The sequence below is a fragment of the Dermacentor andersoni genome, chromosome 2 (genome assembly GCF_023375885.2).
Source record: "Dermacentor andersoni chromosome 2, qqDerAnde1_hic_scaffold, whole genome shotgun sequence".
Classification (NCBI taxonomy): domain Eukaryota; kingdom Metazoa; phylum Arthropoda; class Arachnida; order Ixodida; family Ixodidae; genus Dermacentor; species Dermacentor andersoni.
In genome coordinates, this window is record NC_092815.1 from 193,734,701 (window position 1) to 193,746,781 (window position 12,081).

At 47.1% G+C, this 12,081-nt stretch overlaps 1 protein-coding gene across 1 annotated transcript; it reads right to left on the minus strand.

Annotated features, from left to right (window-relative positions):
* Positions 1-4,375: 4,375 nt before the first annotated feature.
* On the minus strand, positions 4,376-6,161 carry LOC126540277 (uncharacterized). The gene is made up of 3 exons (XM_055076310.2): positions 5,898-6,161; positions 5,686-5,796; positions 4,376-5,409 (listed from the first exon to the last, which is right to left on the minus strand). The coding sequence occupies exons 1-3, from the start codon at positions 6,066-6,068 to the stop codon at positions 4,501-4,503; spliced, it is 1,191 nt and encodes a 396-aa protein (XP_054932285.2). The 5' UTR covers positions 6,069-6,161; the 3' UTR covers positions 4,376-4,500.
* Between the last annotated feature and the right edge of the window lie 5,920 nt (positions 6,162-12,081).

The following is a 12,081-nucleotide window of genomic DNA, read 5'->3' on the forward strand; positions in this document are numbered from 1 at the left end:
ACAATGTAAAATTAGGAATTATAATTTTGTAGTCTTTATCATGCAATAAAAATGCTTCGTTTACTGTTGAAGAAAGTTTGTAGGTTAGATTGCGCTTACTACGGCGCCTCTAGCGGGAGATAATGTGCTCAAGGGGGAACCTTTTTAATTGGTGTACTATGCCTCTTTCTTTCGCAGCGCCGCGCGGTCGATTTTTTCGCCCTCTGTGGCCATTTGTTGAACTTGAGAGTGGGCGGGGCCTGGCACCTCCACCAGATGCCGCCTTATTGTGACGGTGAAAAACCACAGTGGCCCAACGCAGACTTAAGGCCCGTTTATAGTCCGACGTAACGCCCGCGCGCGCACACACTACGTCACGTCGGCGAAAACGACACGGGACCCAAGCACCGCGAGCGGCGCCACTGCTCCTGATGAGTAGCGCCATCTCTGGCAGAAAAATCAAAACTGGGAATATCCACTGCGCATTTCTGCTGCGCCGCGCTACAGCTGATCGCATTTTGTGCACGTGCGGGGCTCTCTCCTCGCGTTGCACGTGCGGCGCGTCACAATGTATCGCCTTCAATGCGGCTTCAAAAAGATCGGCCAGCTGGACAGCTATTTCAGGAAAGCCAACTTGTTAAAAGGAGAAAACCTCGTCAGTCACGTATACTCTGTGGAGCAGACAATCAACGGCAACGATGCACAGCTCAATGCGAAATGCATTTCCCAAGTCAGCGACAACATCGTGTACGACGTGTACCTCGAGGTGAGTGTCATTCTGTCATATGTTAAATATACTGATTGTATATGCACACTGCGAAATGGAGCCGCGCACTGTCGATGTTCTTCGTTGTCGAATATGAAGCATATGATTTAGTTCTTTTGATATGGCATCCATACAGTGATTGTCGCGTACTGTCGGGGACGAACGTTTGCGGCGTGCGAAAACAAAAAATTGTACGGCCATGGCATCCCACTGAAAAGCCTGGGAAGATACAACACTTATGCTTCGCCCGTTGGAGCATCACCCACTCACTTGGCGGCGAGGCAGTTGAAATTTAAGTACTGCGAAGCCAGTTCAACACCTCGTTTATTTTGGCGATCGCGTCATGCCCGCACTCGAGTTTTGTGAAAGTATCGGCTTCACAGGCGCATAAAACCTACTGCGCGAACGCGGTTCAGTGTGAGTGGTGCAGAATTAAAGGCGCGATGTGGTATCGTGCGCGTGATGCGCTCGCGTAATTAGCGCGCTAGTGAACACACACTCGAAACACTGTGCTGAGTGTTTATATTAGTAAACGTAAGCACATCATGTTGCCCTTATTTTCGCTTTATACGGCAGCCTGGAGTATTGTGGCAGAAGTGCAAACTTGGAGTTAGCTTTGGAAATGCGCGCCATGCCATGTTACTAAATATTTGTAGAGGCAAGTTTGGAAGGCAGCTGCATTTGAAAAGTAGTGGCAAATGGCTTCACTGTCTCACCCTTATTTCTTTTTTTTTCATAGCTGCAGTGGTCGTGCCATGAAAAGCGGAATTTTTGCGTTCGAGAAGGCAGATGCACCTGCAAAGCTGGCATTACGGCTCAGTGCAAGCACGCAGCTGCGGTGTGCACTTACGTCAACAATAAACAAGTAAATTCATGCACCAGCCAGCCCCAGAAATGGGGCAAGCCAAGTGGAAAGCCAAAGAGACGCCTAGAACAAGATGTCTCGGACCTCTTCCCAAGTGAGTTAGAAAAACATTCATGCTGTTGAATGCACTGCTTCAGTGAAGTAACTTTTTCTTCTACTTTCTTATTAGTTTTCAGATATTAAGTGATTAGACCAATAATAGATCAATAATCATCCCCAGAAATAAAACAAAATCTCTTGTGCCTGCCTAGACTTCGATGACTGTCGGCTTTCTTAACATGCACCAGTACTAAACATTTTAGATGTTTTCTGGCCTGTAACAGTTTAGTTTACTTTTTTTCATTTCTTAACACACAACGTGTCACACCTTGAAGCTGCAATTTGGCATTTTTCAGCGAAAAATCTGTTTGCCTCTTGTCTGATCCTCCATACCAGGCCAGGACACCAGCACTCCCAAAACAATACCCGCTGACCCAAATGTTGTTTTCAACTATCCGGAGATAATGTGCCCACTGAAGGAGATTTTGGAGCTCCAGAACAGAGCTCATGAAGATCCAATTTGTGCAGATGTGCTGAATAACATTATTGAGCAAGTATCGGAAAAAGTGGAAATGGGAATGTTAGACGAAATGCTCCAGCCAATGAGCCACCGACCTGTGTACAGGTACCTGGATGTTCTAGAAAATAATAGCACACAAGTCAAAAACTTTGTCACCAAAATGGACGATGAAAAGGCCACAATGTACTCTACAAAAGTAGTTCTTAAAGAAACGCCAACTGAATTGTGCTTTCGAACCATAGGCCAGGCGAACTGCTCACGGTATGGAACTAAACTAAAGATGATAGCCAACAGATCTCATACACGTTTCGTGGCGTCATGTTTGCAATTTTGACAATTTGCAGATGGCATGAGGAATGACAAGTTCGAATCAGCAGCACCAGAGCACATGCCATCCGCACAAAAAAGGATGATGAAGGACTAGAGAGAGCTGCCAAACAGCTTTGCAGGAGATCGTCATACACGAGTGCTGCAATGCGTTATGGTATGTTCTTCAGCGACGTATAACTTTAATTAAATGAAACATGCAGTGCTTAGTCACAGAGTTACAAAACCGGTCTACTTGCGCCATAGCAAGCTTGAATGCAAACCCTATGTTCATAACTCCTTTGAACTAAAAATTAATAAGCCAAAATGTTTTACCAGGCATCAAGACAGAAGCCACAGCACGAGACGAGCTCCAGCAAAAGCTTGGTATCCGCATAGTGCAGGTGACTTTGCTTACTATTTTATTTTGCATGAGGTGCTTCTTGCATGCCTAGTTTCCTATCTGTTGCTCATTTCAATTCAAGCACTAATCCTAATTATTCATTTTCCAGGCAGGACTCATCGTGCTTCCAGAGCAGCCGTGGTTGTGCTGCAGCCCAGATGGCCTTGCGAAAATGGGCGGTGAAACTGTGCTTATCGAAATTAAGTGCACATACAAGTACAAACAGGAACCTTTCATCAAATACGAAGAAAGACTAAGCTTGCTTCCCTATTTAGAGTTCAGTGGGGGCCTGATTATTCTCAAAACGACGCACAGCTATTATACACAAATTCAGGTACAAATGTACGTCCTGAATTTGCACAGGGCTCTTCTTTATGTGTACAGTCCCAAGCACTCTGTAATAGTGCATGTAAATCGGGACGATGCTTTTCTTTGGGACCTTATACCCAAGTTGGAACGTTTTTATTTCAAATTTTTTATTCCGTCGTTGTTGTAAGTTTCTGTGCTTTCTTTTGTGAACTGGTGCATGATATCTTTTTGAAATTGAACTTGCGCATTTGTAAAAACTAAATTCTTTTGTATATTTGATTTGACAATTATTGTGTAGTGAAACCAACTTTTGCATCTTGTATTTAAGCATGAGGTTATATGTGTATTTGAGCGGTGTACTAGCCCCATTAAACAATACCTCGAGAAATCACGTCTGTGCGTCTGTGTACTCTGAAATGGCAAAAAAGATGGTTGGCAGCAACCTGGGACGCCGCACAAGCCCCGTGGGTGGTTGTATAGGGAACATCCACCTTCCAGGGCAGTGATGTATCGCTTAACCACTGCACCACCTCGCCATGAGTGGCATGAGGTCTTTCCACGATCTGCGAGACTGAAGCAGAGAATGGATGGACGCGTATCCATTGCCTTACGACTATGCTAATGCTTTCGCGTTCGTACACGTAAGCAGCGTTAAGTGTCTATCAATTTTTGCTTTAATTGTAGCTTTAGCTGCCTTTGGACTTCAAGCACTGATTCGTTATTGGTCGTCTATGTTGCAATACTGACCACATTTAGCTGTGGTATGGTTATTGTATAAATTGAAATGCAAATCAATCACCCGTATAGTCTGTCAAACATCCCGTCGAGCATTTGCTTGCCTATTGGAGACAGCTTTGTCTGCCATCTGCCAGGAAGGGTAACTGTCACAAGCCTGCATTGCTAATGATTAATACTTATTATCACGTACTTTCATATTGTATGTTGGGCTGCTGGTGCAAACTTTGCGCATCATAATTTGAATTCAATAAACAAGAGCTAAATGCTATGTTATATTTCGGATACCATGCGTTGGCTTGTATTCAAGGCTTCCATTTCAGCAATTTGCTGCTTTGTAAGCAAGATAAGGCAAATGCATGCATCTGCAGTGACAAAACACAAGGTGACAATTGTATAACATCTTGCAACCAAAATAATTTCAGCAAAGAACACTTACTGCTGCAATTAATGTAGACATTTATTCATTAACCAGTACATAATTGCAGTTGTCAAGTCACTTTGACGCTAACTTGAAACTGTAGAAAATGAATGCAAGCAAATAAACCAATTTATAGACATCACGGGAAGCAAAGCACTTATTTCTTGATTATGGGTGCCTGCATGTTCACAAGGGCAGCACATACTGAAATGACTTTGTTCATGTGTGGGACCAGGCTTAGCGGTACTCTGTTCCTTAGAATGTGATAAATCTTCAACCTTTGGATGACTCTTTCTACATGGATGCGCACAGAAGCAATCTTGTACGTAATCTCCATGTCGTGTGCAGACAGTTGACCGCCTCCTGAATTAAAAGGCGGCATGAGCAGCACCGCACCACTCCCCTCTACAGTTGTTCGGATGCTTGGAAAGCCTTTGTCACTTAAAATTAAGTCCCCTGGTTTGAGAAGCTGCAGGAAGCCACAGTCTTGCGTTATAAACGAATCAGTGTGTCGTCCTCCGTATACCTTGGATATGAAACTTATCATGCCATTAGGAATTATGCCTACTAAGACCTTCAGTGTGTATCCTCCTTTGTAATGTGAATACAGCATGTGCTGACAATCAGGATTTGAGGGTGTTTCTGTGCGGATCTCTGTGCAGTCTATTATTAAGGTGCAATTAGGATAGTTTTCTTTAAATGGGTCAGGCAAAGAAAGCTTGATTATTTCCCGGGTAGGCATGAAGACCCAGTTCTTCAGGGCAATGCTCAGAATACCAAGCGTTTGCCTAAACACGGTTGATGCTGTTGTGGCTGTAACATTAAATACTGCTCCTAGGGCACTGTACGTTATTCCAAGACGCAGCTTGGCCAGGAACAAGCACAGCTTCTCTTCATTTGACATTGCATTGCACCTGTACCTTGGTGGTGGCAACATTTTCAAAAGAAGGCAGAAGATTTGCAGGGTCACACCACACAAATCTTGCAGTGCCTCTTGCTTTTCCTTTAGAGACTCAAAGCCCCGAAATCCACAGTCTCGCTTCCAATTCCCATCCGTGCTTGCAACCTTCAGGATGAAAAAAAAAACACAGCATGATGAAATAAAAAAGAGAGGTACGAGGAATACAAAGTGGAAAAATTTAATTGCACTCTAGTGCAAATAAATTCATTCATTCTGGAAATAAGTAACACCACTATAATATGAGTGTTAGGCAGGACTAACAAAATGAAGTCTGCCCAATAATGCACTTTAATTAATATTAAATAAGAATTTGAATGCTAACAGCAAGACATCGTCACAATTCAGCACAGCAGATAAGGACCAACATCATTATTTTCCAACCTTGTGACTCATTTCTGTGTGCACAACTTGAGTAGACGCCTCCGTTCCATTTGTCGCTGAGAGAAGTATAGACAGCCTTGCTGGAGTCGTGAATTCCTCTGTTTGGCATGTCTGAAAGAATGGGACACAGACATTGTTGGGGTATTTAGACATCTTTTTGGTGCTTCATTAAGTAGCTCGAAGACAAGTATTAAAATCAAATGTGTCCTTACAGCGTCTTTCCTTCGAGCACAATTACTTTCTTCTGCTGCATCATGCACCAACGGATCTGAATCAGCGATGCCGTTATGCGAAGGACTAGCTGAGCATGTTTCCACAGATGCATCACTAAAATCCGTTATAGGAGGCACATCATCCAGAATGGAGGTTTCTGAAACCTGCATTGTTGCTCCATCAGCTGTGCTTTGGGATGGATCCTCATCTCCTGCATGAAGCTTCCGAGATGACACTGCCCTGTCGAAACGTGTTTGCCACCTGCATTTAACAAACGCCAAGATCAATGCCAATCTTGTACAGGCTACAACCAAACCTGTAATGAAATAAAAGCACCGAGTGCTTGTCCATGCAGCCTTTGCACAACGCATGCAAACTTTTCATGAATCAGGCAAGTGTGACGACATATCTATTAGAAAACAAATTGCTATAGTTTCCATTAAGAGCTTCACATTTTTGCTTTCCTACCTTTGCGCCCTGTTCCTGTCAGGTGCCTTTTTTTCTGTAGACAGGCGGAAAAATGGACGGGATGTAGGATGGGTGCTGTTTAATGTCGCCCTTGCAGTTGCCCACGAAATGAGTGCTGCAAATTCGTGTATGCTCTTTGGGGAACCATGAAGTTCCATCGGGACTGTGTAAGAAAGAACAGCAATTGCTTGTTAGCCGCCATGGCACACGCAAGCACATACACACATACCCCCGCACACGCTCGCACACGGAAGAGAATCACACAAGCTCCGAAAATCGCAACTGAAAGAACCCACGTGTCCCTCAAGCATAGCACGTATTAAGTGCCAGTGAGATTCGCAGTCTTATAAATACCACCTTAATAAAGCCACAAAAACAAAGCAAACGATAAATTCTGCTGAAAGGAAGAGACGTTCATTCCGACGCGATAAAGCTACTTTCCCGACGCCTAAATTGCGAGCACTGAACATTTCAAAACGTGCGTAGCTTATTTTGATTAAACGAACACGGCAACGCTTACCGCGCGACCACTTTGCTTGTGAACTTTGAACAACGAAGTCGAACAAACACTAGGAATGAAAATGCAAAGTTGTTGCACCACACAGCCGTAGCTGCGCTTTCACAACACTAGCGATGCGAGAAGACAACGAGCATGCCATTACTGTCATTGCGTGCATGCGCTGCGTTCCAAACCAAAGCGAAGAAGTGAAACGGTCGGAACATCTTTCAGCTATAGGACTTACTTGATTCTCCTTAGGGCGGTGATCCACGCTTGTCGCCTTTCTTTCTCATACGACCTGCCCGGGAAGCGTATTTGCAACTGCTCGTAGGTACAGCGGGGCGTGGAACTTGCGGAGACGACGGACGTTTGCGCGCATGCGCGAGTGAGGGCGGGTGCGAGAGAGGAAATGTGGGGAGTTTTTCTCCTTGAAGATACGACTCTACCTAGGTACTACGGAGGAGTTTCTTGGCGCGCGGTGTATGCGCTTGTCCCTAGGCGTGCCGGCAGAAATCGCGGGGCGCGGTTGTGCTGAACTTGGCATCGCATGTTGGCGGCTCGACGCTATCATATTTAATCGATCATGTTTTTACTAATGAAAACAACGTGTCATTATTTCGCATTATTGGCGGCGCCTCCAGGACACCAAAGCGGCAACGGGGATATCAAAGCTAGAAGCCGGACTGGTCCGTGGGCTGGGGCTCGCAGAGGCCTGCGCGTGCCAGGGGAGTATAAGATCGGCTGTCCGCTATCGCGGACAGCCAATGTTTTATGCGAACACCCCCAGGCACGCTTCGGCCTCTGCGGCCCCAACCCACGGGCCGCCCGGCTTCCAGCTTTGATCCCCCCGCTACCGCTTGGATGCCCCGGAGATCCTGCGCCGCCTGCTTTAATATAACCTCAGGTGCTCTCCTGAGGCCTCCGTTTGCCGGTTACATGTGCCCTGCTGGAGCAGTGCTTGTAAAAAATCCTATCTATCGTCGCGACGAAAAAAGCGACCCGCGACTTATAAAACACCATTCAGAATATTGTCCCTTCAGACACAGCGATCACCAAGCGGCGTCCGCGCCCACTGCTTCACCGCGCGGGCAGCCAGCGGCGGAGCGTATAAGCCAACTCGAACGAACTGCGCAATGCCGGCATGTCTAGGCGACAAACGAATACAACGCGCTCTAAGAAACCTCCGTAGTGCCTAGGCTGAGTCATATATTCAAGGAGCAAAAGCCCCCAGATTCTCTCTCTCGCGCCCGCTCTTACTCGCGCCTGCGCAGAAACGTCGAGCTCCGTGAAAAGTGGCACGCCCCGCTGTTCTACGAGCAATTCTAAATACGCGGCCCGGCGACGATATGGCTCCGAGCCATTCGAGCGTCGGAGTCGGCGGAACTATCGCACCACAATGCATTGCGCGCGAAGAAAAAGGCGCCAACAAAACTCCGCAGACGGCTTTTGCGGACGCCGCGCGACCTGGCGAACGTTCTGCGCATGCTCCGAAGATAGCAGCCGACGGCGCGCGCGTTGGAGTATAGAGGGCATGGAATCTCGGCTGGCGCAGCGCAACCGACGCAGCGTGACTGACCGCGAACGACGCTCGCCCGCGCGCCGATAACGTCGGACTATAAACGTGCCTTTACTGTTTATTGCGCGAGTCTGTTCCCAGCAAAATAGGCGCAACGTACAGTCTACCGATGCTTTAACAGCACCGCGCGAGCAGCGACTAGCCTAGGGTGCCTCGATGTCCTCCTCGCCCGCCGCTCCGTTCAGGGTGGAGACAAGTGCGTCGTCTGCTACGGCGTCCGCCATGTTCTTGCCCGCTGCGAGCGGCGCATTCTTGGCGCGCTTGTGGATGAGCGGTTTGACGGAAGCAATGCGCTTTTTTTTTATTACTTTGATTACTTCGATGACGAATTTCTCTACTATTAAGAAATATTTTTGCACCGAAAAAATATGTGCGCATTCCCTAAGGCCCCTCTTTTATGCCAGCTCAACTTCGTGTTTCTATTTAATGTCGTTTTAAAGTAGTTGTTTGGAAGTACCCTCGTAAAACGCGTTGCAACCAGTGAGCAGCGGCCTGGCGTGTATTTTTTACGAACTGTAAATACAGAAATTAAGTTGCGCGGCAATAACTTTGTTTCACAGTGAGAAATGATGCGTTTAACACAAGCGATCATAGAGCAATGCAAAAATTGCTATGCTGCCAGCATATTTCTGTTCTTCGCGAACAGTTACGCCGTGAACCTGTGTTACTTGTGAGCATGTTGGTATGCAGCTCTGGAAATTCCTATTGCATAAGAAGATGCCGGTGGTAAAGAAAAGAGGTCAATAAGTGACGAGTAGATACGTGATTTCAGTCACAACGTTTGTGTCGCTATGCAGGTTTTTATTATGTCAGCTGTCAGGAGGTGTCAATTGTCACAGGTCTTTCGTAGATCTCAGACCAACGACCAGAAACTACAAAGAAGCCTTGAATTAACTTGAACAAAATAAATTAGAATGTCAGATTGCTGCTCAGCTCGATAAGTTGAAAAAAAAGCGGAAAACTTGTACAGACACAAGGTGAAAAATCAGCACGCACAGCAAAGTAAGAATAAACACATGAATGAAAACTATATTAAAAGAGTAACCCAAATGAAACGAAAGTTTTTTTAATTCTGGCGATATGCATTAAAATTTAATTTCAGTGTTCACTGTAGGCTCACTCCTGCACACGTCTTGCTTGCATGCCCGTCAAGTCCCGTTGCCGCGGCTTGACGCAGGTGCACACGCAGCCGCAGTCTCGCGTAGTTTGACACAAAGAGCTTTTCCACTGTTTCTTTGTGTTCCTGACAGGCGCCCGTTACGCCGCACCGCAACATATTTGTCAAGTATGCGGTTACAGCCTTCAAAGGAGATTTCATGGTGAAAACGCTTTCCGTCCAGGTGGTGATACCATTAAAATGTTTCTCGCAAGATTTGAGAACTAGCATGACTGCATCGCTTGGGTAATGAAGGTTGCTGCCTTCAGAGACGTATTCCTTGAGGGACGTCAAGTACGCATGCTCACTGCTGCTTGAGCCTAACAATGCAGGTTTGCACTTCTCGCAGTGGTCAATAGGTTTGAGGATCCCTTTGATAAGAAACCCACCGATATGAAACAAGATCTCGCACTCAGCTGATGTTAGCTCTTCGACAAACGGGATCTCCGCGTCGTCGATAGCTTCAATATCGGCTGCCGCTTCTTCTTGCATACCTGCCGACAGCAGGTCGATCAGGTACTGTGCGTCATCGACATCGTAGCTAGTCGTTGACGGTGTGTGGAAGAATTGGCTGACACAAACACCTTGAGTGATTACTGCACAACGGCACGCAGCAGCCGGGCATTTTGTGCCGACAACACCCAGCGAACTCGTCGCAGCAACGTCCTATAGCACCTGCACCGTGCAGCGCGCGCGGCGGGCATGAACATGGCGGCGGTGGCTAGAACGAACCGGTTCTGGCGGCACCGGCGCCGTCAAAGAATGTCTCCACCCTGAACGGAGCGGCGGGCGAGGAGGACATCGAGGCACCCTAGACTAGCCGGCCGGTCAGCGCCTTCTAACAGCGCGAAGCGACGAGATCAGAAAGAGTAGCGCATGCGCACAAAGGTCACTGCAAGCCGTTATCTGCGATATAAGCCGGGGATCTTGCACCGCGTTAATCATGCCAGGGGCCGTGTCATGGCGGTGGAAAGAGCCTAGCAGACGAATATTGCGCTTCCCGTGAACTTGGCGCGCATGCGCTACTCCTGATGATCACGTCGCTTGGTGATGTTAGAAGGCGCTGACCGGCCGGCCAGTCGACGCTCGCGCAGTACTGTTAAAGAATCGGTAGAGCGTACAATGTTATAGCAGAATGATAGCGGCGAGCACACTCGTCGATCGTCAAAATCCTATCTGCGGGTCAAACGCGTCGGCTTTTATGCATGACTTGTCGAAAGTCTCAGCGTATAATCGCTAGTAGATGCATACCTTCCAGAAAGTACAACACTATTCACATCGTGCATACACTATGATTACACACGGTTCGGCGAGATCTCAGAAGTTCCAAATCACACAGGCGCTTCTTGCGCTGAGCAATAACTAATATGTTAGCGGTTGAAATGCGGTCCCCGGATAAAGGATAAATAAGTACGCGTGTCCATATGTGTCCACCGGTGTGTTCCAGTCGCCTATACTATAATCTCACCTTCTCCTACATAAACGGCGTCTGCTATTGGCTGCCGCCGCGGTGATCGACTTTCCCTCTTTGCCTCCCGAAATTTCGCGTAGCCCCATAGAGAAAATAGCCCGGTCGATCAGTCGCTGGTCGGGTTCTAGTCGAGTATAGGCTCAGCGAGGGCTTGAGACAAGATGCCAGGGCATGATGGTGGATGTGTCCGATGGTGGAATTTAGACCAATGCTGCCAGGCAAAATAGCGCAACATTTTGACCATTTGGCGACAAGCGCAGGCTTCGGGCGCAGGCTTAATTCTCAGTTTTGCAGCTGTTTGCTCGTGACAGCAAGCGCTTCGGGACGATTTCTTACGCTGCTGAGCCTGAGTCGACCCGGCGACGGCGGCCGCATCTCCATGGTGGCGAAATGAAAGAACGCTCCTGTAGTTAGTTTCTGGTGCGCGTTCAACAAACCCAGCTGGTCAAAATCATCCTGGAATCTCCACTACGGCAACCTGAAAGCCAGATCGTGGTGACGGTACGTAAAGCGCCAAATGTTTTGTATGATTTAAATGCGATCTGATGCTTCGAAACGCGCTTCTATAAGCCATCTCGACTAGCGAGTGCGCGCTGAAGAATCATATGGCTGAGGACGGTGATGATAGTTTACTGGCATCTATTTCCAGTTTATTGGCATTTCCTTTCTTACTTAATGTTAGCCACCCAGCTTGTTTGTGCTTATCAAGTAATCAAGTTGCGCGTGGCGGCACATTGTGGAAACAATTGAAACGACCACATTGCGTGGGAGAATTGAATGGCTGTTATTATTTCTTACCTTTTAAAGGTTTTTTTTTTCACTCGTGACAGCTATCGCTTTGGGAGGATTAAAAGACTCCTTTGCGAAGGAAATCAAATTTTGGAGTTTAACGTCTCGAAACTGCGCTGGGTTATGAATGACGTCATAGTGGAGGGCTCCACTATGACGCCCCATAGAACGGCACACGAGCGTTTTGTATACCACGGAGCGTTGCCGCGCGTTCCAGAGAAGCG

Bases quoted from the DNA above. Each gene is read 5' to 3' on its own strand.
- LOC126540277 (XM_055076310.2), bottom strand. From the start codon at position 6,068: ATGCAGGTTTCAGAAACCTCCATTCTGGATGATGTGCCTCCTATAACG. The intron at 5,797-5,897 runs GTAAGGACACAT...CCATTCTTTCAG, and splicing joins GTGCTCGAAGGAAAGACGCT to ACATGCCAAACAGAGGAATT. The intron at 5,410-5,685 runs GTTGGAAAATAA...TTCATCCTGAAG, and splicing joins ACACAGAAATGAGTCACAAG to GTTGCAAGCACGGATGGGAA.